This window comes from Tupaia chinensis, unplaced genomic scaffold (assembly GCF_000334495.1).
Source record: "Tupaia chinensis unplaced genomic scaffold, TupChi_1.0 Scaffold000333_1, whole genome shotgun sequence".
Classification (NCBI taxonomy): Eukaryota; Metazoa; Chordata; class Mammalia; order Scandentia; family Tupaiidae; genus Tupaia; species Tupaia belangeri.
In genome coordinates this window covers 1,699,455-1,723,927 of record NW_006159827.1, presented here as the reverse complement: position 1 = coordinate 1,723,927, position 24,473 = coordinate 1,699,455, and the positions used below count along the sequence as shown (strand labels likewise).

The window sequence follows — 24,473 nt, the reverse complement described above, 5'->3', positions numbered from 1 at the left end:
CCCCCCCCCAGGGGGGATGGCCACGCCGCAACCCCTTCTCCTCCATTCTCCTCTTGGGATCTTGGGCATGCATGCACATGTGCCCAGCGTGAGTTTAAGCCACCAGGTCCGGGACTCGAACTGCGGTCAACTACACGGAAGTTCAGTGACATAGCCCTTACGCTAACTGCCGGTCCCCTTATGGCTTTTTTTCTAGTGACCCTTTCCCTGATCTGTGAACGAAATGAGAGCAACTTTAGGGGGCACTGTTCTTTTTATTAATATTTTGTAAGCAAATGGTATGTAAGGAAACAGCTTCGTCCACAGCTTTCACTGATTACTCTGACTAGAGTTTCTAACTGCTAGTCTGGCGGGAGAATCTGGTGCCAACAGAAGATGATGGGTTACTGCCAGTTGTAATAACCTAGAGCAAGAGTTCTTATATTTTATGGGATGTGCGGTCTTTTAATTCTAGTGCAAATAGTAATCCTACCTTCCAGGTGCTCAACACACAAAATTTCATATGCAGTGTTTAGGGGTTCAGAGTCCTTCTTGAAGCATACCAAGTTTGGGTTAATGAACTACATATAGGGGCTGTGACCCAACTTCACCTCTCCTCTTAGCATTGAATCATTGTCACAGAGATACATGTCATTGCTAGTTCCCTCTCCAGGTCAGGGGCCCACCTATTCTCATCCTCAGAGCCCTGGAATCTTCTTTATGCTCAGATTGCCTCCTCTGTGCAGGTGGAGCGCATTGAGAAGAGATGTCTGGAGCTGTTTGGCCGGGACTACTGTTTCAGTGTGATTCCAAACGTGAATGGGGATATCTGCGGCCACTACCCCCGGCACATTGTGTTCCTGGAGTATGAGAGTTCTGAGAAGGAGAAAGACACGTGAGTATCATGTGACCACAGTGTGCATGTCTTGGGAGGCTCTGGCAGCTCACCCTCAGGGCCGGCATTCTGCAGCTTGGCAGGAAAGGCTCACTTTCCCCAGGTGTTAAGCCTTACTGGCATCTCTGTTTAGTTCAGGGTGTGGTAAGTGAGACTGGCAAGGCGGCATGGCATTGAATGAGTCACAGCCCTGGATTTCTCTTCTAGCCCACCCTGAAGCGCATTGTCCTAGGACAGTGGACTTTGTATTTCACTTCTCTGAAGCTCAGTGTCCTTTCTTTAGAGAGGATCAGGACGTGTTTCAGGGTGTTAGTAGCACATAGGAGCCTAAGGTCAGAGTTTGGCTGCTCGAGTTTACATGCTGGGTGCCTTACTTGCTGACTGTGGAACTAACCCTGAGCAGGTGATTTATCCTCCTTGTCCTTAGTTTTCTCATTGGTGATTCTCTATCTCATGTTATTAGTCTTTGTATTTTTTTTCTACACCTGTCTCTAGTTCATTATGGAAAAGGTGAAAACACCACCTTCCTCACAACAGCAACCAGTAAAATTTATCCCAGAAATAACTTGACAAAACAGGTTAGTTTCAGAATTAAAATAATAATTATAATAATAATAAGATAAAAGCCAGAAACAAAAACCCTCTATGTGATTTTTTTTTTTTTTGAGAACTTTTTGCTGTAGGGCTCCTGTGCTTGCCAGAAAAACAGAGAGACAGAAAGCAAGAAATCACCCCCCCAGGGGGGATGACCACACCACAATCCCTTCTCCTCCAGTCTCCTCTCGGGATCTTGGGCATGCATGCACACGCGCCCAGCGTGAGTTTAAGCCCCCAGGTCCGGACTCGAACCACGGTCGATTACAAGAGTCCAGCAACATAGCCATTACGCTAACTGCCGGTCCCTCTACCTGAATTTTTTTTTTTTTTGGAGAGGTTTTTTTGCTATAGGGCGCAAGTGCTCGCCAGACAGACAGAGAGAGACAGAAAGCGAGAAATCACCCCCCAGGAGGGATGGCCACGACACAATCCCTTCTCCTCCATTCTCCTCTCAGGATCTTGGGCACGCACGCACACGTGCCCAGCGTGAGTTCCGATATGAGTTTTAAGCCACTGGGTCCGGGACGCGAACTGTGGTCGACTACGTGGGAGTCCAGCGACATAGCCATTACACTAACTGCTGGTCCCTCTACCTGAATTTTTAAATCCTATTTTAAGACTTAAAAGAAACCAGCCCACCACTGGTACACAGCCCAGGCACTGCTCTGCTGTGGGGCAAGACGAGCTGTCCGTCTGTCCATCCACATCTGTTCTGTTTGGGTGTGCTGGTCTGTTGAAATGGTGTCTGTACTGGCGTTGCAGGTGTCCAGCTGGGCAGCCAATTCTTAGCAGTGAGGGGCTAATTAAAATCCCAGGAGCATGGTTAGTGCAGTCCCTGGTGATAAGCAGGGCTGGTACAAGCCTGGTGCATTTCTTGTAAGTTAGGAAAGAGCCTCCCAAGGACCCAGTGCCGTGGGTGGGTTTATCAGGGCAGACACAAAGCTCCTGGTACAGGGTTCGGCCTGTAGTAATAAATGGTAGTGGGACAGCCAGTTGGCATAATGTCTATGTCACTGGACTCCCATGTAGTCAACCACAGTTTGAGTCCCTGACCCGGTGGCTTAAATTCACGCCAGGCGCGAATGCGTGTGTGTCCAAGATCCCAAGAGGAGAATAGAGGAGAAGGGATTGTAACGTGGCCATCCCCCCTGGGGGGTGATTTCTGCTTTCTGCCTCTGTCTCTTTCTGTCTTTCTGGCGAGTGCATGTGCCCTATAGCAAAAAACTCTCCAAAAAAATAAAAAGTTATGAATGGTAGCAGTTGTTGGACTCTAGTAACTAGTCACAGCATTGAGGCTCCTGGAACTGCTTTATGTTGGTATCAAAGTTTGTTTCCTAATCTCCCTACCTGTTGCTGACTTCAAGGGAATGCCAGGAGCTGTTGTCAAGAATACCTGTGAAATCCTGTCTTTGGAGGAAATGCTGTAGGAATGCAACCATGCAGGCATGCTGCCAAGTGCAGCAGGCCCTTGCTCCTCAGAGCACAGCCCTCAGTGCACCCAGGAACTTGTCAGGTTCAGGTGCCAGACCCACAGCATTGCAGGGTGCTCAGGTGATTGGATGCATGTTGAGGTTCAAGAAGTGCTGCTATAGGCAGACTGGGGAGATCAGTCCATTCCACCTGGTGTTGGAGTGTCTGGGAAGACCTCATGGTGGAGAGGTAGAATTGGAACAATGAGGAATTTTCTGGTATTTCCTTAGGGGCCAACTTGTGTAGAGTCTTGATTATGAGGCCTGGGAATGTGAACTTGTGGATTGTGTGTGGATATTATTACGCCAGCATCCCCTGAGCTCTCATTAATATTACAGATTCTTGTCTTCTTACAGGCCTTCTAAATCAAGATTCCCAGAGTCTGTGTTCTCGGAGAGCTCCCTAGATGTCTTTCTTTTAAAAAAAAAAAAAAATGTGTGTGTGTGTGTGTGTGTGTGTACACAGATAGAGAGAGAGAGGTTTTTGCCTCAGGGTGCATGCACTTGCCAGAGAGAGAGACAGTGAGAAAGAAAGTGAGAAATCATCCTGCAGGAGGAATGGCCACGCCACAATCCCTTTTCCTCCAGGGATCTTGGACATGCACACACACGTGCCCAGTGTGATTTTCACATTTTCAAGCCACCTGGTCTAGTTCTCAAACTGCGCTTGGCCATGTGGGAGTCCAGCGATTAACTGCTACGCAGTCTGTTGTCCCCTCCCTGTCTTACCTACACTGTAGTGTGATACCACCCGAGAACTTCTGCCACAGGCCGTGAGCAGTCAGTGAAGGCTTCCAAGCAGGAACTATCAGGTTGGAGGAGTTTAAGGAGTAGGCCTTAGTTTCCACATCTGTAAAGTGAGGATGTCTGTGTGAGTGCCATCTGAGATCGTGGTGGGATTTCTTTAAGAAAATTAATGTATTAAGGATGCTTGTATGTAGCTTATAAAAATCATATCACATCCTCTAAGAACTCTGGGAATCTCTAAGCCTAAAAAACTAGGCTTTTTGGAGAGTTTTTTGCTGTAGGACACGTGTGCTTGCCAGAGAGACAGAAAGCGAGAAATCACTCCCCGGGGGGATAGCCACGCCACAGTCCCTTCTCCTCCATTCTCCTCTTGGGATCTTGGGCACGCACGCACCCACACCTGGCATGAATTTAAGCCACCAGATCTGAGACTCGAACCACAGTCTACTATATGGGAGTCCAGCGACATAGCCATTACTCCATCTGCTGGTCCCAAAACTAGGCTTTTTTATGGCCTTTGCCCCATTATTTGTGGTTCTTACCTCTTTCAGAGTTAGGAAAGAGTTTTATAAAATAAAGTTTTCTATCTTTTTTTTTTAAGAGTTTTGTTTTGTTTTGTTTTGTTTTGCCTTAGGGCGTGTGCTCTCACCAGAGAGAGACAGACAGAGATGGTAAGAGGGCAAGTGAGAAATCATCCCCCAGGGTGTATGGCCATACTGTAATCTCTTTTCCTCCATTCTCCTTCTAGGGTCTTGGGCACACATGCACACCTGCCCAGCACTAACTAGCCAGACTGCATTAACCATGCATTTCAAGCCACCAGGCCCAAGCTCAAACCATGCTGGCCGTGTGTGAGTCCAGTGGTGTAACTGCTATGCCATCTGCTGACCGTCTCCATTTTTTTTGACTGGGTCTCTGTGTCTCTGTCTTCTTGTCTCAGCCTCGCAGCTGGAACCACAAGGCAGGTGCCATCACACCTGGCTCTTTTATTAGATAGGGTCTCACTGTGTGCCAAGCCAGCCTTAAGTTTGCGATGCTCCTGCCCTAGCCTCTCAAGTCTCTGAGATTACAGGTGCGTGCCATCACATCTTAGCTTGGACCAGGAATTGAACCCAGGCCTGCCACATAGTCCCAGCCTGTAGAGTACAGTGTCTTAGCAGTGAGCACTACCATGACTGAACCCATTCACTAAACCTTTCTGTTCCCCTCTTTCCATTTCTTCTGTACCAGATGGTGATTTTACCTCTGCCCCAATGGCATTCTGGTATTAAGCTCAGAGGTAGTCAAAGTAGTTCTCCTCCACTTTGACTTTGGGTGTGAATCACAGGAATCTTGTTCCGATGCTGAATCTCATTCATTACATCTGAAGGGGGCCTAAGATTCGGCGTTTTCTAGACAGTTCCAGGAAATGCCAAACCTGTTAGTAACAGTACACTGGGGACTTGACATAAGCTTTTCCTGGAAGGAAACAAGTTCCTGATTCAATCTTTTTTTTTTTTTTGAGAGATTTTTGCTATACGATGCATGCGCGCGCCAGACAGACAGAGAAAGACGGAGAGATAGAAAGCGAGAAATCACCCCTCAGGGGGGATGGCCACACCACAATCCCTTCTCCTCCGTTCTCCTCTCGGGATCTTGGGCATGCACATACACACGCCCGGCCTGAGTTTAAGCCACCGGGTCCGGAACTCGAACCACGGTTGACTACGTGGAAGTCCAGCGATATAGCCATTACACTAACTGCTGGTCCCCTCTCCTGATTCAATCTTAAGGAGGAAGAAGCTAATATTTGCTGAGTGCCTGCCGTTTGGCAGGTGTTAGGGTTTTACACACCCTGACTTGACTACAGCCATCCAGTAAAGAAGACAGCATCAGCCTATTTTATAGACAAGGACGTTACAGAGAAGGGGTTTGCCCTTGCCCAGGATCACTAAGGTAGCCAGTGGAGGGCGGCTAAAAGCCAGGCTTCTTGACTTGACTCTCTCTTCCTGTCTGCCTCTTCTTCCTCTCATCTCCATGACTCTCGCATGTCTAGTGGGGCCTCACTTCCAAGTCAGGCCTCCTGTGGAGCATCCTAGACCCTGGAAAAGAACTGGCGTTATTTTTCATCGTCCACTTCTCGCAATATCATGAGGTGATACTGAGTGGGTGATGCCGCTTCGTTGAGGGGAAGAGAATTCGACTGGGAAGAAACGGGCCTTTTTGCCTCTTTACATATCGGGGTTTGGTGTTACTATGGCACAAACAGGATAGAACTGGATCCAGGAAGTGGTCCTTTCCTCTCACCGAACCTTATCACCCCATCATCTGGGAAGGCTGGACAAGGATCTTGAACGACCAAGACACACGCTTGTCAGGAATCCATTCGGAAACCAGATGGTTGGCATCCTTACTCTTAGGTCTGGTGGGCAGCAAAGACTAATACATAAGCAATCACAGTACAAGAGCCAGGATTGGGATTAGGAGATCTACCGGAGAGGCACTTATGGGTAGTCGCTAACACTCCTGGTCAGGGACCACCACCAGGGCTTGGAATCTCAGCTGTCCTGCTTGCTGGTTCTGTAAGCTTAGGCCAGTGATCGCCTCTCACTACCCTGTTTTATCTATAAATAGGGTAAAGAGGATGAACTTACATGATGTGGATAAAAGCCCTGCTTTATGTGTTATGTTTTGTTTCTTTTTGTTGCCTTAGGGCATGTGTGCTCTCCAGAGAGAGAGACAGAGACAGTGAGAAAGTGAGAAATCATGGGGGTATGGCCATACCACGATCTCTTCTCTATTCTCTTCCTGGGATCTTGGGCACATGGGCGCACACGTCTGGCATGATTTTGAGGCCACTGGGTCCAGGACTTGAACCACAGTTGGTCACGTGGGAGTCCAGCAATATAACCACTATGCCATCTGCTGGCCCATGCCTCATATCTATTAAATAGCAGCATTTACCATAGGAAGTTTGGGAGCATGTAGGAACAGCCATTCTAGTTTGAGAAGGATGGTGCTGGTCTGAGAAGCTCATCAGAAGTTATGTGACAGTGACTTTTTTTCCCAAGTTTTTTCTATAGGGCATGTGCACTCACTGGAGAGGGTCAGGGAGGGAAACACACCCCACGGGGGATACCCATTCTGCATTCCCTTTCCCTTCACTCTCCTTTCTGGATTTTGGGAATGCACACATGTGCACCTGGCATGTTTTCCAAGCCTCCAGGTCAGGAACTTGAACCACACAGTCAGCCATGTGGTCTCTAGCACCTTAACCACTGCCACCTGCTGGCCCCTGACTTTTTAAATTTGAAAATCAATTTAGTGTGTAAATGATGCTCATGAAAAATAAAATCCATTCAAAAATTCACTTAAATATCAAGTCTTACCACCTTGTAACATGTTGTAGAAATTTCAGTGCATTACAGACATAAATATGTAAGCCTACATTAATTCATGCAAATATGAGTACCATGTGCCAGACACAGCTCAGTGCTTAGTGCTGAAGTGAAAAGATCCGAAGGACAGAGGTAATAAAAATAAAAACAGGAACTAGTGAAAGAACAGAAACTGAATTGGCTCTGTGAGTAGGGGAACTAGGAAAATAACCTACCAGCTGGCCTAACAAGAAAAGATGTGTCTCTGTATTAATAGACAACCCAAACCCTTTAGAGGGAGGTGCTGGCGTGTTCTCCACCTTGGTTTTGAGGAGACTTGGCTGAATGGAAGGACTCAACCTGGGAGAACAAAGTACAGTCTTAAGGCACTTAGGACTGAGAGGGAGTTTTTCTGGTATGAGCTAAGTGAGAGTTGGTTGCAACAGTGCTGGTCAGATCTGTAAAAATGGCCTGGGGCCACCACTAGGTGGGAGGAAGGCCACTGTGAACAGTACTGTATGCGTTTTTGGTTCTATGTTCTCTTGGAGTCTGAGTTTAATTAGGAAGTTGTCTCTTACTGAGGTGCCTTTTTATTCATAGAGAAACTGAGCGAGGGGAGGGCAGGGGCACTCTGGATGTGTTCCGTGTGCAGTGGTGGGCTGGCTGGCAAGTCCCCGCCAACCTATGAGCTCTTGCAAAAGGGATCCCACCTTCTTCACACTTGCCATTCTTCCTCCTTACTTCAAAAAGAAATTTTTAATGACAAAAGTCACATCTTAGAGCCATCCAGTGGCATAGTGATTGAGGCAGCTGAACTCCACACGTCCAACTGCCTGGTTCAAGTCCTGGACCTCGTTGCTTGAAAAACATGCCAAGCATGTGTGTGTACATTGCCGAGTCCTGAGAGAAGAATGGAGGAGAAGGGATTGTGGCATGGCTATCCCCCACCAGTGGGAGTGGGTGGTTTTTCACTTTCTCTCTAAATTTCTGTCTCTTTTGCAAGTGCACACACCCTACAGCAAACAAGCAAACAAATCACATGAAATCAGACCTGATAGAAAAATACCTGGAAAGTATGTCCTCCTCTTACACCTCATAGTTCTTTTCATAAGGTCATCCAGCTATTGATCATGATTTTTGTGTGTATGTATGTGAGATTTTTTTTTTCATTTTTTGGAGAGGTTTTTGCTATAGGGTGTGTGCGCTCACCAGACAGACAGAGAGACATAAGAGACAGAAAGTGAGAAATCACCCCCCAGGGGGGATGGTCACGCCGCAATCCCTTCTCCTCCATTCTCCTCTCAGGATCTTGGGCACACATGCACACGCGCCCGGCGTGAGTTTTAAGCCACGGGGTCCGGGACGCGAACTGCGGTCTACTACGTGGGAGTCCAGCGACATAGCCATTACGCTAACTCCTGGTTCCCTAAGCTGCTGGATCTAGAACTCCATCCTAGGTGTACTAGGTGGGAGTCCAGCAACAAAACCATTACACCACCTGCTGGTCTCTTGACCATGATTTTTATTTGAAGACCACTCTTTGGGGGTGGGGGGTGGCTCTAGGGCACATGTGCTTGCTAGAGAGAGACAGGGAAGATAGAGCGATAGGAGAGAAAGTGAAATTCACCCCCTGAGCCCTGGAAGGATGGCCATGCTACAATCCCTTCTCTGCCCTCCTCTCAGGATTTTGAACACTCAAACTGCAGTCAGCCACGTGGTATCCAGCTCTCTTAACCACCATGCCACCAGTTTGCCCCTTGAAGACCACCGTTTTTTGGGGGTGGGGGGCAGGGAGGGGTTTTTGCTTTAGGAGCATGTACACTCACCAGAAAGACAGAGAGAGACAGAAAGCAAGAAATCACCCCCCAGGGGGATGGCCACTCCACAATCCCTTCTCCTCCGTTCTCCTCTCAGGATCTTGGGCACACATGCACACGCGCCCGGCGTGAGTTTTAAGCCACGGGGTCCAGGATTCGAAATGTGGTCAACTACATGGGAATCCAGTGACAGCCATTAGGCCAGCTGCTGGTCCCTTGAGGACCACTTTTTTTTTTGGAGAGGTTTTTAGTTATAGCGCGTGTGTGCTCGCCAGAAAGTCAGAGAGAGACAGAGAGACAGAAAGCGAGAAATCACCCCCCGGGAAGAATGGCCACGCCGCAATCCCTTCTCCCCTCCATTCTCCTCTCGGGATCTTGGGCACACATGCACATGTGCCCGGGATAAATTTAAGCCACCGCATCCAGGACTCAAACCACGTCGGCTACATGGGAGTCCAGCGACATAGTCATTATGCCAACTGCTGGTCCTGAGGACCACTTTTTAACTTTAGTCTCAGACATTCACTCTTTTTGTTGTTGTTGTAGGGTGCATTTGCTCATGAGATAGTCAGAGAGAGAGAGAGAGAGAAAATGAGAAAGCACCCCCACACTGCCCAGAGGGGATGGCCATGCTTCCGTCTCTCCCTCCATTCTCCTCTTGGGATTTTGGACATGCATACACATATGTCCAGCATGTTTTCCAAGCCACTTGGGTCTCAGACTCAAACCATGCAGTCAGCCACCTGCCTTAACCCTCATGCCACCTGTTGGCCTCAAACCCCAACTTGATGGCCACAGTTAGTAACCTATGTAGATATTTCTTTATTAAGAATAAAGAATAGGGACCAGCAGATGGCATAATGGTTATGTCGCTGGACTCCCATGTAGCTGAAAATAGTTCTAATCCTGGACCTGGTGGCTTAAAACTCATGCGGGCATGTGTACGTGGGTGCTCAAAATTCCAGGAGGAGAATGGAGAGAAGGGATTGTGGCATGACCATCCCCCCAGGGGATGATTTCTTGCTTCTATTTGTCTGTCTCTCTCCGGCGAGTCCACTCTCTCTATAGCAAAAATCTGCATTTAAAAAAAAAAAAAGAATAAAGCAGTGTTTTTAGGACTTTATATTTTATTTATTTGCTTTTTAAAATAATTATTTATTTAATTCCATTTGTTATTTTTTTTAACTTGATAAGAGAGAAACGGACAGAGAGAAGGAAAGCAAAAAAGCAAGCCACCTGGTCCAGGACTTGAATAGTGGTCAGCCACATGGGAGTCCAGTGCCTTAACCACCACGCCGCCTGCTGGCCCCAGGACTTTGTATTTTAACCCCAGCACATCCAGATACACTTAAAAGAGTGCCAGAGATGTGTACAAGACTCGATGTTTTCCTTCACAGAGTGTTTGGGTACATGTGTTCTTGAGGGGCTACACAATAAAATGCAGATCCCCAGAAGAATTAGTTTTGGGAAGAATTAAGCCTGTCTAGGACTTGGCCTGGAAGTTCAACTCTTTTTTTTTTTTTTTAAGAATTTTTTAAAAACTTTATTCATTTATTTTTAATTTGATCAGATGGGAAAGAGAGAGAGAGAAAGTGAGAAAGTGAGCCGCCAGGTCCAGGACTTGAACTGCAGTTGGCCATGTGGGAGTTTAGCATTTTTAACCACCACGCTACCTTCCAGCCCCAGAAAGTTCAATTCTAAAAGAAGGAACATGAGCTTCTTGCTTCCTTTCTCCGTAGTTACTCAGCATAGTGGGGAAAGCTGCCTATTCTGACCTCCTGCCACCAAGGCCCTGACTAGCCAGTGTGATGCTTGGCTAAGCGTAATAGTTGAGTCTACCAGAGTAGACCCTTGTTGAAGGGTAGGTGTGACTCTCTGGAGGCCATCTGAACCTGACCCCTGTGTTCCGGGAGCACTACTGCTAAACCTGGTGCTCTAATTGCTGCATTTCTAAATGCCAGGACAGCTTCTCTTTGCTTTCCTTGCCCCCAGTGTTCTCTGTCCCGTTGGCTATTTGGACTGCTAATGATATCTGGGATGTAAAAAAGATATCAGAGTTTTATAGCCATGTAGCCATGAACCTCGATCTCATTCTACCCCAAAAACATCACAAAAATGGTCCTATTATTTGAGAAGATCCCCAGAGCACAAGGCACCCTGGAAGCTAAAAATTGGTTACTAGAGACTAGCAGATAGTGTAATGGTTACATCACTGGACTCCTTCGTAGTTGACCACAGTTCAAGTCCTGGACCAGCTTAAAACTCCTCCCACTGGACATAGATGTGTGTGTGTATCCAGAATCTTGAGAGGATACTGGAAGAGAAGGGATTGTGGTGTGACCATGCACCCTGCTGGGTGATTTCTCACTTTCTCTCTCTTTGTCTCCTTCTCTGGCTGGTGCATGCACCCTATAGCAAAAAAAAAAAAAAAAAAAAAAAACACAGAAACACCCCCCAAAACAACCCCCCAAAAATTTCTGTTTTTTTTTTTTTTTTTTTTTTTTTTTTTTTTTTTAAATCTCTTTGCTACTGTAAAAACCAGCAGGTGGCCCCTGGTTAAGGTGGTGGATGGTTAGGGTACTGGTGATGTTATTAAGGTGCTAGACTCCCGTATGGTCAGCCGCTATTTGATTCCTACACTTGGTGGCTTGCTTTCTCACTTTCTGTCTGTCTCTCTCTTTCTCTCTCTCTCTGTCTCTGGTGAGTGTACATGCCCTATAACAAAATTTTAAAAAATAATAAAATAAGTAAATAGTTCTAAAAAAAGTTTGACACTAGTTTACTATGTATATTTTTGTACTGCATATACCATGTGTTCAGTTTAGCTCATTTTCATCATTTATGATGAATTTTTAGGTTCTGAAATCGGTAACAAATTTTAATATCTGTAATTAGTACTTTTTTCCCCTCTGAAAAACGTAATATATCTTTGATCAAGAACTTTGGAATTTTAGCAGTTCCTACATTTCAAATGACTATCCCCACACACCTACACAATTAGATAGGGTCTGTGTGAACAAACACACATGAACAGCATGCCCACCTGGAAGCCAGCCTGACCTGCTTCTGTTGCCCGCGTGTTAGGTTTGAGAGCACCGTGCAGGTGAGCAAGTTGCAAGACCTCATCAACCGCAGCAAGATGGCCAGGTGCCGAGGACGGTTCGTCTGCCCAGTGATCCTGTTCAAGGGCAAGGTAAGGCCTCACCATAGCTTCACACTCCAACAGCCTCTTCTTGGGTTTAATACAAAGTATAGGGTCTTTTTGTTCTCAACATTTACCAGGTGAAGGGTGGGTGGGCACTGGGTACTTGATGCTGTGGGAGGCAGGCTTAACAGACCAATCCTGATGCCTGGATGGTGCTAGGAAGGAAAGGGATATTCATACTACACCCTCACCTAAGCCGGCCCACCGAAATTCATGCTCTGGCTCTCCTACTTCCTGCCCGAGCAAGGCTTGTTTCTTCTTGAATGAAATGAGAATAATAATAGTACATTAAAGGTTTAGGAGTGGGGCCCGCCAGTGGTGTGGTAGTTAAGGGTGCTGGACTCGCGCATGGCTAGCTGCCGTTCAAGTCCTGGACCTGGTGGCTTGCTTTCTCACACTCTCTCACTCTGTCCATCTCTGTTCAAATAAATAAATAAAGTTAAATAAAAGAATTCTTCCAAAATAAAGTTTATGGAGTATTTTCTACACAGCTTCTGGTGACAAGCTAAATAGGGAAGGTGAGAAAGCACCTCCATGTTCCACGGAACAGGAGTCTTTAAACTGAAGCTCCAGTAACTTTCAGGAACATGGAAACTTTGTAAAGTGGTAACAGTCATCCGTAAGGAGGTCAGTTTTGGGGCCCTACATTTTATGCATGTTGTTCTTTAGGACTGATCTGCCCAACAAAGCGTTCTACAGTCTCCTTTCTCAACTGCTCACTGGACTCTTTCTCCCCTTTACAAAAGAAAGGCACTCCAGGTACTGAGACAACACTCAGACTCCTCAGCGCCCTGCCCTGCCCTGCCCTGCCGCCCTGAGGCCAGGTGACCACACCTGAGTTTACTCCCCACGGGGACACAGTGCAGGCCCTGTCTGACAGAACAGGCCCATCCCTGCTCTCCTGTCCTCCAGGCTCTCGGTATTTCAGTCCAGGCAGCATTTCCCAAAGTGTGTTCCATACTACAGCAGTTGAAGGATATGCTTGTGAGACACAAATTGTCATGAGAAATGCCACGTGCACATTTGGCCTAACTTCTAATATCCAGTAAAAAGCGTTAATGTGCATGAGTGAGTGTGGCAAGACTCTGAGAAGGCCTCGGCCACCTCGTCAGGCCTGGACTACTTCCTTGCAGGCCAGGAGTGAAGAGCTTTACCTAGGGCGTTGGGGAGCCCCACAGTAAACAGCTCCAGTGTCTCAGGGCTCAGTTCAGTAGGGTGGCCTGAAGACAGATTGTTAGCACTTAGGCTCCAGGCAAACCTGTGAGGGAAGAGCCCCGGGCCAGCTGATTGCAGAGGGGTGGAGATGAGTTAGCTGTGAGGATCAGCCTGAGGAGGCTTTGCCATTAATCTGTCCCCTTTTCCTTTGTGCCTTTGCATCCAGGCAGGGTGATGCCATTTCATACCCTTTAGTGGAATTTCCCCTCGCTCATGCAGTGCCAACGTAAACACCTGTTTGTGTACACCTCATTCTCATTGGTGCTGGAGTGTCTGTTTTTCCCTCTGCTGTAATCCCCCTGGGGGCAGATGCCTCACCTGACTGCTTTCCTTCCAGCACCTGCAGCATACCCAGCACAGAGGTGCACATTTGGCCGGAAGATGCCGCTGTGGATGAAGCAGCAATGGGCCCCGACCTGGGTTCTGGGGAAAGATTCCTTGTCCCTGTAGAGCTCAGGCAGTGGGGAAGGCAGATGGGTGAGCAGGCAATTGGAGGGAATTGGGAAGGGCTGGAGAATGACTTCTGTTCTGAATTGGGGTCCAGCCCTCGTGCCTATGGCTCACAGCAGGCACTGGAGCACTAATGTTCTCTCAGCACCATTTCAAGGGCATCTCCCTCTGCCAGGTTGTGGGGAGCGGTAGGTGTGTTAAATGCTTGCTTCTTCCTTCTCTCAAAACTCAGTTCATTGTGGCTAGTACAACTGAGCAAGTAAATTTCATTTCAATTTAAGTTTTTAAACTAAAGCAATGTTAAAGGTTTTTATTTGTTTTGATTGATAAAAATAACTTTAGGGGCTGGCAGGTGGCATGGTGGTTAAAGTGCTGGACTCCCACATGGCCAACCACGATTTGAGACCTGGACCTCGAGGCTTGAAAGTCACACCAGTCATGTGTGCATGCCCAGAATCCTGAAAGGAGAATGGGGAAGAGTGGATTGTGGTGAGGCCATCGTCCCTAGAGTGCTGTCTCACCTTCCCTGTCTCTGTGTCTGTCTCTCTGTCTCTAGCACGCTCACATGCCCTATGGCCAAAGCCTAAAAAGGCACCTTATTTTAAAGTAGGACTATATTTCCCCTTAAATGTTGAAAATTTAGTGTCCTATTAGAGGTATGTTGTCAATGTCAGATATACATCAGAGTATTGAAGCTTTGATACAAAAAATATATCTTTCCTTTTTTTGGGAGAGGTTTTTGGTATAGAGCACGTATGCTCACTAGAAAGACAAAGACAGAGGGACAGAAAACGAGAAATCACCCCCCAGCGGAGATGGCCACGCCACAATCCCTTCTCCTCCACTCTCCTCTCGGGATCTTGGGCACGCATGCACAAGTGCCCGGCATGAGTTTAAGCCACTGGGATTCGAACCACAGTCAACTACATGGGAGTCCAGCGACATAGCCATTATGCCAACTGCTGGTCCAGAAAATATATTTCTTAAAGGTTTTGGGATAGGTGCGTGCACTTGTTGGAGAGAGGCAGAGAAAGGCAGTAAGAAGGGAAATGAGAAATTATCCCCCCCTCCCACCCCGTGGGGATGGCCACACTGCAGTCCCTTCTCTTCTCCCCCTGGGATTCTGGGCACACACACGCACATACACACACACACGCATGTCCCAGTAGGATGGAGGGTTGGAGGAATAGAGATTGTGGAGTGACCATGCCCCATCACGGGTGCTATCTCCCTTTTTCTCTGTTTCTTTCTAGTGAGCATGAGTGCCCTCTAGCAGGGAGAAGAAAAAAAAACTAAAACAAAAATCAAAAAGATACCTGGGATAGTTTATTTTTCTCTTGGCTTCCTCTCATAAGAGATGAGGAGCCGAGGCCAGCCACCTATATTTCGGCGCCAGAGTTGGTCCTAGATCTGGCAGAGTGCGAGTCCACGTGCAGAATCCAAGCCATCCTTAATAAGCTGGGGCGCGTTCGGGTCTGTCTGGGTTCTGTCAACAGCTCGGTGGAAAGTGCAGAAAGGATGGCTTCTGGATCAGAGCGGGTGTTATTGCAGGCTCCACTGGGGTGAGCCTTTCCCCATGTGCCAGCACAGGACCTTCCCCAAGAGTCGGGCACCCAGTTCACTTGTTCTTTCCACCTGACTCCAGATGAGTCCCACTTGGCCCCGGTCTGGCTGGCTTGGTTGCTAAAAAGACAGACAGTTGAACGGGTTTGAGAGGAGAACTGGGAGCAGAGGAGGGTCTCAGAGCTCAGCGCCCAAGAGCGCAGCAGTCTGCTCTGAAGCGGAGCATAAGGTCAGATGCCTGTAGTTTGGGTGATCCAGGGAGGTGGGCATGGCGCTCGCACCACTTGGACTCGGACTTGGACAGCTGCTTGTCTCCCACAGAGGTGCTCGCAGCTTGCAGTCAGGCCTCTCCCACCACTGGAGTCTCCCGCCTCCTCAGCCTCTGGCCAAAGTGCTCTGCCTTGCTGCTCCTAACTGCATGCCAGATTTCCTTAAAATAAGACCTTGTGATGGGGTTCGGAGTGGGTCTATAGAGGGACTTGGGACAATCCAGGAATTCTTGCAGATGTTTGTAAGCTGAAGTCTATTTTTTTTCTTCTGGAGATAGTTGATAGTTTTCATCAGATTTTCAAAATGCCTTTAGATCCAGAAAAAGTTGTGGCCCCCACTGGCGTGCGTTCTGCTTAGACCAGCAGGAGTCCCAGCCCAAGTCCTCTTCCATACACTTGACAACCTCCTCAAGTACTCACTCACCAAAAAAACACCCCACCCTGCCCCAGGATTTATCCAGGTTGCTTTTCTGCTGCTTCTTCCACCCCCAGGCTGCTGCAATCTCAGGGAGAGCCAGAGGTGACCAGGCCTTGCTCCTACAGCCCTCCCCTGTGGCAGCCAAGCTTTCTCTTCCCGTTGTCTTACAGGTAGAGGAGAAGCCTTTAGACGGCGTTTTGCAGTCTTCCAGGGGACCCCTTTACGTTGCCAAACTGTGTGGCCCATTTAGAAATGAGCTTCACTTTCTCTGCCCCCTCGCAGCTTCCCCACTCCAGTGTTCTGGGTCCTATTCTCCCAACCATTGGCCAGCTCTGGACTGGTTCCCATCGCCAGGTGTGTCCTCCCCACCCTGCCCCTTCTGGGGCTCAGCTGACAATTCAGCCAAAGGCACAACATCACAAGAAGATACTGAAGTTTATGCACTTGCCTAGAATCCTAACCCTCAAAATGGTTTCTTGGGGGAACCAGCAGTTAGCGTAATGGCTATGTCGCTGGGCTCCCACGTAGTCGACCGCGGTTCGTGTCCCGGACCGTGTGGCTTAAAGCTCACGCCGGGCATGTGTGCGTGCGTGCCCAAGATCCCGAGAGGAGAATGGAGGAGAAGGGATTGCGGCGTGACCATCCCCCCTGGGGGGTGATTTCTTGCTTTCTGTCTCTATGTCTCTCTCTGTCTGTCTGGCGAGCGCACGCGCCCTACAGTGAAAATCTCTCCAAAAAAAAAATGGTTTCTTCATTGACAAAAGAGTGAAAGAATAAATTTAAGCACAGTTACTGGCACCAACTTTCTGTGGTAATTTTCTTTAAAACAGAAAGCCTCAAAACATCTCTCCTCTAATCAGCCCCTGCTACATAGTTTGCCCTCCACCACACTCGGCACATTTAACTGTTCTGGTAACCACGAGAACAGTTAGGCAGGTGGGTCTGGATGGAGGACCAGCATAGCCTGGCCATATGGCCATGCTCATCACTTAACCTCCCTGCCCATTTTCCTTTTCTTCATCTGTGCATGCCGCCTGCCATGTCCTCACTGCCTATTGTACAGTTCAGTGCAAAGATGGTGTGACACATCGGTACCACACCCAGCACTGCAGCACGTGGTGCACATGCCAGCTGCCAGGGCTCACCTGTGACTCTTACTGACACTGGCTCCTCTCCTGGGAGAGAGATTCCCTTGATAGGGGCTATGGATAACATTCCAGGCGTCCTTCAACCTGACTGCTGTGTCCTAGATGCTGACAAGATTTGGGGAGTGTTCCTAGACCCATTGTGGTGGCCTGGGAGAACCTGCATCCCCTCCGGTGCTGCTTCAGTGGCATGGTTTCTGAAAATCACCCGACCCTGAAACTGCTGTTTCTCTCAGCACATTTGCAGGTCGGCCACGCTGGCTGGATGGGGGGAGCTGTATGGACGCTCTGGCTACAACTATATTTTCTCAGGTGAGTGTCGAGCATGTTCTGTGGCTGAGAACAAGAGCCTAGGCTGAGAGTGTAGCCGTTATGGCCACAGGGGCTACGTAGAGGGCGTGAGCAGGCTGAGTGGAGACCAGAGGCCTTCCTTTCATTGGGGACCCAGAGACAGGCAGGAATTTACCTAAGGAGTAAAGGAAGAATGCCCAGTCCTATGGGGCGTGTGGTGGGGAAAGCAACATGATGGCTGTTCTCAGGGTGGAGCCAGGCCAGCCCACACTGCCGTTGGGGACTGGTTAAGAAGCCCCTGGGTGGAGCTCTGTGCCATTGGCCCCTGTGTGACAAACTGATTTCTCTGGCAGGGGGTGCAGACGATGCCTGGGCAGATGTAGAGGATGTCACAGAGGAGGACTGTGCTCTTCGGTGAGTGCTGGGTCTCTGTGGTCAGGGGCTTGTGTTGGGTGTGGGTGTCTGCCAGTGGTATGCTTTCATGCTCTGACAAATATTCATCACTGCTCTGGGTGAGTGCGTTGGCCTCTTTCCCATTGTCTACCAAGTCTGTGGAAGTTCATGCGGTAGCGTCATCACAGAGCTGACTCTGTGAATACTTGCATGATCTGTCTCCTTCCTGTCTCCTTCAGCATCTCAGAAGGTTCCACCCCGGAGTTCCTGGTACCGCAGGTCTGAGACAGCCTAACCACCTGTACAGATGTGCTCCTTTGTTTGTTTGTTTTAATTTGCTAGAGGGCACATGTGCTCACTGGAGAGAGGCAAAGAGAAAGAGGGAAGCTGAGGTAGCATCTCTCATCGGGTTGGCTGCAGTCCCTTTTCTAGTTCTCCTCTTGGAATTTTCGATACGCATGCACATGCACCTGGCATCTTTTACTTTGCCGGATCTGGGACTGGAACCACACTGTTGTCCACATGGAATCCAGCCACCTTAACCCCATGCACATATGTGCACTTACTTTTTTTTTTGAGGTTTTTGTCTTAGGGCATGTGCACTCACTGGGGAGAGAGACAGAGACAGTGAAAGGGAAAATGAGAAATCACCCCCCAGGGGAGATGGCCTTGCTGCAATCCCTTCTGCTCCATTCTCCTCCTGGGATTTTGGACACAGACATACACGCATGTGCCTGGGATGATTTTCAAGTCCCCGAGTCCAGGACTCGAACCATGGTTGGCCACATGGGAGTCCAGTGACATAATGTCTATGCCATCTACTGGCCCCCAGGTGTGCAGTTTTCAAAAGTATCTATTCCATGAGAAAGAGAGCCAGCACCCCCAACAGGGTCCTGATGAGATCCACCCCTAGATTCAGCCAACCCTAGATCCTGGGCACACACGTGTATACTCACTGAGGTGTCTGGGCACAAACCCGGGACCCTCCCATGTGGGTCATGCTCCCAGAGTGCCGCTGTATAGCCCCCAGGTGTGCAGGTGTGTACCTAAGTAGAAAGTGTGTTTAATACCCCAGTAAATCCACCGTTAAGTGGCAGAATTGTGAATCAGACCATTGTAAGTTCACATGCTGTGAAGATGTTACGTCCTGATGAACCCACTGTCAAGCCAGACACCATGAGTCACAAACCATCTGGTATTGTTGTAAAGCCTCACAGGGTTTCCAGTATGCGGTACGGTTGCTGACCACTTCCGTGCCGAGTACCACGCCACACACCTGTACCGAGGCAAGGGCAAGGGAGGTCCCTGTGTAGGAGACACATATAGGGCCTAGTAGCTGCACAGCCGTATGACTGGTGCCATAAGAAGGGATTGACACAAAGCAGTATTTTGAGCCCCTGTGAAGAGAAGAAACGGGCTGCTTCACACTTTCCAATCCCCTTTGCACATGTTTCTAGAAAACAGCACTTTAAGGTATTTAGAAAAGCTCCTTTGCGTGGTCCGTACCACGTGGAACGTCTGTAAGCTGCTATCAAGCATCCCTGGAATGCCCCACAGACCCTCGTGAGGTCAGCCACCCAAGTCATGGCCCAGGTTCGTGAAAGGGTGTCTTGCTATCCCCAGGCTCTGCCTGTCAGCCCTGGAGTCAGTGGCTCTGGCTTGTGCTCAAGAATGTTTGGCTTGTCCCCTAAGCTCAGGCAACCACTGCCTCAGCCAGGTCGTCGTCTGCAGCATGTATTTTCTTGTGAGGGGACTGATGGGGTCAGAGGAAGTGGACATTAACAATTCAAATGGGAACTGTTTATCAGTTCTGCTTTTGTCTGTGTCTGTCTGTACCTGCATGGCCAATCTAAAGGCAGCCTGGAGATTAGACAAAGTTTATCTGCCTGCTGTACAGGCCTACTAAATGGGGGGGATTCACTAGCTAGTATTTCACAATCAGTTGGTAAAATATCTCTAAAAAGTTTATCTCTACAAGAATTTCAGTCTGTTACATCATGAACAAATCATGTGGCTAAAAATGGTCCGACCTGAGAGGAAAGTGAGTGGGTGGAGGGAGATCACCTCTAATGGAAGCTCAGAGTCTGAGCCATCAGCTTGCCGCTTTTTAGAATTCCAAGATTATCTTGAGTCTTCTGGATTAATGTCAAGCAGCACCAGAAAGCCCTTTCCCATTTCTGGCTGCAAATTGCTGTTCTTTGAAATGCATCCTAGAGATAGCGGTAATCTCTTAGAAAGTCACCTTCCCTGTGACCTCCCTGGAATTAGTCTGCCTGAATCTTCTAGAGCTTCACCTTCCTACGGCTGGCAGGCGGTGGTGGTTAAGGGCACTTGATTCCCACATGGCTGACTGCAATTTGAGTCCTGGACCTGGCGGCTTACTTTCTCACTTTCTCTCTCTCTCTCTCTTTCTCTCTCTCTCTATGTCCCTCTCTGGTCAAATTTAAATAAATAAATAAAGTTAAATTAAGAAAGAAAGAAACTAAGTCACCTTCCAGGGCTTGCAGGTGCCATGGTGTTTAAGCCGCTGGACTCCCAAATTGCCACTGTGGTTTGAGTCCTGAACTGGATGGCGTGCTTTCTCACTCCCTCTCTTTCTCTGGTTAAATTGAATAAATAATAATAAAATAAATAAATCTTTTTTTTTTTGGAGAGATTTTCACTGTAGGGCGCGTGCACTCGCCAGACAGACAGAGAGAGACATAGAGACAGAAAGCAAAAAATCACCCCCCAGGGGGGATGGTCACGTTGCAATCCCTTCTCCTCCATTCTCCTCTCGGGATCTTGGGCACGCACGCACACGCGCCCGGCGTGAGTTTTAAGCCACCGGGTCCGGGACACGAACCGCGCTCGACTACGTGGGAGTCCAGCGACATAGCCATTACGCTAACTGCTGGTTCCCAAAATAAATAAATCTTTAAAAACAGAAATGAGAGTCACCTTCCCTGTGACCTCTCTGGAATCAGTCTGCTTGTCCCCTTGCTCTGGCTTTTGCAGAGCAGAAACCCAAGTTCTTCCCATGACATCCGTTCTTCCCTGAATGAGCTCCCCAGTCCCAGACCCCGCTGAGTGAGCATGCTGCATGACCTCTCCCTCTGCTCTTTATTTCAGAAGTGGCGACACGCATCTGTTTGACAAGGTCAGGGGCTATGACATCAGGCTGCTTCGGTACCTGTCAGTCAAGTATATCTGTGACCTGATGGTGGAGAACAAGAAGGTGAAGTTTGGCATGAAGTAAGTGCAGGGCACCCACCTCGGAAAGGCAGAGGCAGTGTGTTCGCAGGCTCGGCTCGTGGGCTTGACGAGAATGCAGACAGCGACCCCGTGCTGCCCTAGTGCCAGGGCCTTTCTGTGTGTCCTCTGCATGTCACATCCACTGTACCCTCAAATAGCTTTGCAGTGCAGGTCCTGGTGTCCCCGGCTCACAAGAAACTGAGGTAGCGAGAAGTTAAATAACTTGCTCAAAATAATGTATTAGAAACTAAGGGAGCTGTGAGTCTCTAACCAGTGTCTATTATACCTTCCCCTGTGCGCCCTTTTCTTCCTTCCTGACTACAAGTTTAATGCCATTTCTGGTAGATCAGAGTCTGTTTTTATTTTTTTTTAATTTTTTGTAAGGTTTTCGCCATAGGGCTCATGTGCTCACCAGAGAGAGGCAGAGGGAAAGTGAGAAAGCAACCCCAGAGGAGATGACCATTCCACAATTCCTTCTCCATTTTCCTCCTGGGATTTTGGTCATGCCTGCATATGTGCCTGGTTCAAGCCACTGGTCCCAGGACTTGAACTGTGGTCAGCCATGTGGGAGTCCAGTGCCTTAACCATCACGCCACCTGCTGGCCCCATCAAAATCTTCTTTAAAGTGGAGACAGAAATTCAGTGTATATCCAGTTGTTTTTTTTTGTTTGTTTGTTTGTTTTTTTTTTGAGAGGTTTTCGCTATAGGGCACGTGTGCTCGCCAGACAGACAGAGAGAGACAGAGAGACAGAAAGCGAGACATCACCCCCCAGAGGGGATGGTCACACTGCAATCCCTTCTCTTCCATTCTCCTCTCGGAATCTTGGGCACGCACGCACACGTGCCTGGCGTGAGTTTTAAGCCACTGGGTCCGGGACGCGAACCGCAGTCAACTACATGGGAATCCAGCGACATAGCTATTACGCTAACTGCTGGTTCCCTGTATATCCAGTTTTTACTTCAGTGATTGCTATGTAAAAATATATACATGAGCAAAATCTATGTAATAAGGCAAAACTTTGAAATTATGGAGCCTGGATTATGGTAATGAAATTATAGGAGCTTTTTCCAAAACAGTTTTGTTTTTGTTTTTGCAATAGGACATGCACACTCACCAGAGAGAGACAGAGAGAGAGAGGGAAAGTGGGAAATTACTCCCCAGAGGGGATGGCCACACTGCAGTCCCTTCTCTTCCATTCCCCTCTCAGAATTTTGGGCACACATGCATATGCACCCAGTGTGATTTTCATGCTGCCAAGGCCAGAACTTGAACTATGGTAAGCCATGTAGGGAATCTAGTGCCTTAACCACCACTGTACCACCTACTGTTCCCCCCCACCACCACCACCATATTTTTTTAATTTCTGGAGGACACTTGAACTTGCCAAAGAGCAACAGAAAGAGAAGGAGAAAGCACCTCCTCTCCAGCGGGGCATGGTCATGCTGTACTCCCTCCTTTTCCCCTTCTTCATCCTGTATGCATTTTGGGCACAGACGCACATGCCCCTAACATGTTCTTCCAGCCACCAGGGCCAGAATTCTAACTGTAGTTGGCCACGTGGGATCCAGCTCCCTTAACCACTAAAACTGCAGGGCTGGCTGACATCCAGTGCCTTAACCACTGAAAGTTTTTTTCTTTTCTTTTTTAAAATTTACTGAGGCCAGCAGGTGGCATGGTGTTTAAGGTGCTGGACCTCCCGCATGGTTACGTGTGAGTCCTAGACCTGGCGGCTTGCTTTCTGACTTTCTCTCTTGCATGCTGTCTCTCTCTTTCTGATGAGTGCACTTGCCCTCATCAGAAAGAAATTGAAAATAATATTTAAAAACTAAAATGAATTTGCTATAAGGTGCATATGCTCGCCAGAGAGAGACAGGAGGTAGGAGTGAGAAAGCACCCCAGAGGGGATGGCCACGGTACACTCCCTTCTTCTCCTTTCTCTCGGGACTTTGGGCATGTATACACTCAGGCCTGGTGTGTTTTTCAAGGTGCTGGGTCTAGGACTCTTAACCACATTGGCAACCGTGTGGGATCTAGCCACCTTAACCACTCAGCTGGCCCCCAACAGGTTTTTTAATTTTTCTTTTTTTCCCCCCTTTATCCTAGAAGGTTGTTTTAGAAAACAAGACATAATGATGCTAAAGTCGGAGGGCGGCCTCCTGTAGATACCTATATATCCTCTATGGCTCCCTTTGTCATCTGTCACAGTAGTGTTTGTTTTCAGCTGTTCCCCTTGTTTGAAAGTGGCCTCTGTGAAAGAGGAGAGGGCAGAGCAGGGAGCTCCTCTAGAGCTTGCCTTCGTTAGGTGGCTCTCGTCTCACTCCACCCCCCAGGTCAGAGTGGCTGCGCTGCGTACATTTGATGGAAGGTGGCGCTGCAGAGCGGGTTCTAGCTGAGGCTGGCTGCAGTATTAGAGAGTGACGGCTCTCGGCTCTCACCTGACATGTTGGAGTAGAGGGTGGAGAAGTCAGGTCTCTTAACTGTTCAAAGTAAACACTGCTGAGGGGAATCATTCTGAACGCTGAAGAATAGTTTCTTAGTAAAAGGTCGTTACCGTACTCATGCGGGGAGTGGCGTGTGTTGTTGTGATGCCATAACACGTTGTGTTCCTGTCTTGTAGCGTAACCTCCTCTGAGAAGGTGGACAAAGCCCAGCGCTATGCCGACTTCACTCTCCTCTCCATCCCTTACCCAGGTAGGGAGTTCTTTTCTCATCAAGGGGTAGGCTTCCTACGACTGGGGTCCCTGGGAGGCCGTGAGCAAGCCTTCTGTGTTTAGAAACAGTGGTGCCCTGGGGCTTCCTGGGAGGGGCTTGTGTCAGCCTGGCCTCCCAGTCACAGCTGCAGGCACTTAGGGAGGACCACGTCCTGGGGCCTTTCCACTCAAGAGGTCCAGGGAGTCTGGGGATGGAGTCTTGGCGTTGGTACTCACTAGCCACAACCTTGAACAAGGCCCTTCCCTTTGCCAAGCCTCAGGTTTTCTCAGGTGTCTGTTGGAACTTGTAACAGTTTAGCTCATGTTTGGTTTTGAACATGAGGTCATGTGCACCAAGGCGGTCTGCACGCGCAGTACTGCTGGAGTATGAAATGACATCATTGGCACTCAGCAACTTCTCTGGCTATTCTGGCTGACGTGGATGGAAACCTTCGTGTGTATTGAGTTGGTTGTGGGACTTGGTGGGATGACACACAATTATTCAGTCCCCAGTATCTGTGCAGTGGCCTTACCATGCAGTGAGCTTCTCCACAAAGTTGCATTTGTATCAGGCACACAGAAGTGTATGCAGACTATGGCCAGGGCCATGTTTTCTACACATTAGTCTGATCTGTGACATTCAGGTTTTCTGGCAGTACTGGCCTATTCATCAGGGGAGGCTGAGGAGCCCTCTCATCAACCCAAGTTGTCAGCAGACTGAGGAAACATTCTCTTCCTC

The 24,473-nt window shown here is 48.5% G+C and overlaps 1 protein-coding gene across 4 annotated transcripts in view; it reads left to right on the top strand.

Annotated features, from left to right (window-relative positions):
• Positions 1–24,473, top strand: part of MTMR14 (myotubularin related protein 14) — a 57,973-nt gene that overhangs the window by 2,092 nt on the left and 31,408 nt on the right. For 2 of the 4 annotated variants that reach the window (XM_027773253.1, XM_027773252.1), the window contains exons 2-7: positions 726–874; positions 11,945–12,053; positions 17,362–17,437; positions 17,770–17,830; positions 20,921–21,043; positions 23,662–23,735. In XM_027773253.1, the coding sequence (XP_027629054.1) occupies positions 12,000–12,053; positions 17,362–17,437; positions 17,770–17,830; positions 20,921–21,043; positions 23,662–23,735 (388 nt within the window). In that variant the 5' untranslated portion in view covers positions 726–874; positions 11,945–11,999. Of the gene's footprint in view, positions 1–725; positions 875–11,944; positions 12,054–17,361; positions 17,438–17,769; positions 17,831–20,920; positions 21,044–23,661; positions 23,736–24,473 lie in introns of those variants that run through there. The other 2 variants (XM_027773251.1, XM_027773250.1) reach the window with 2 other exon arrangements.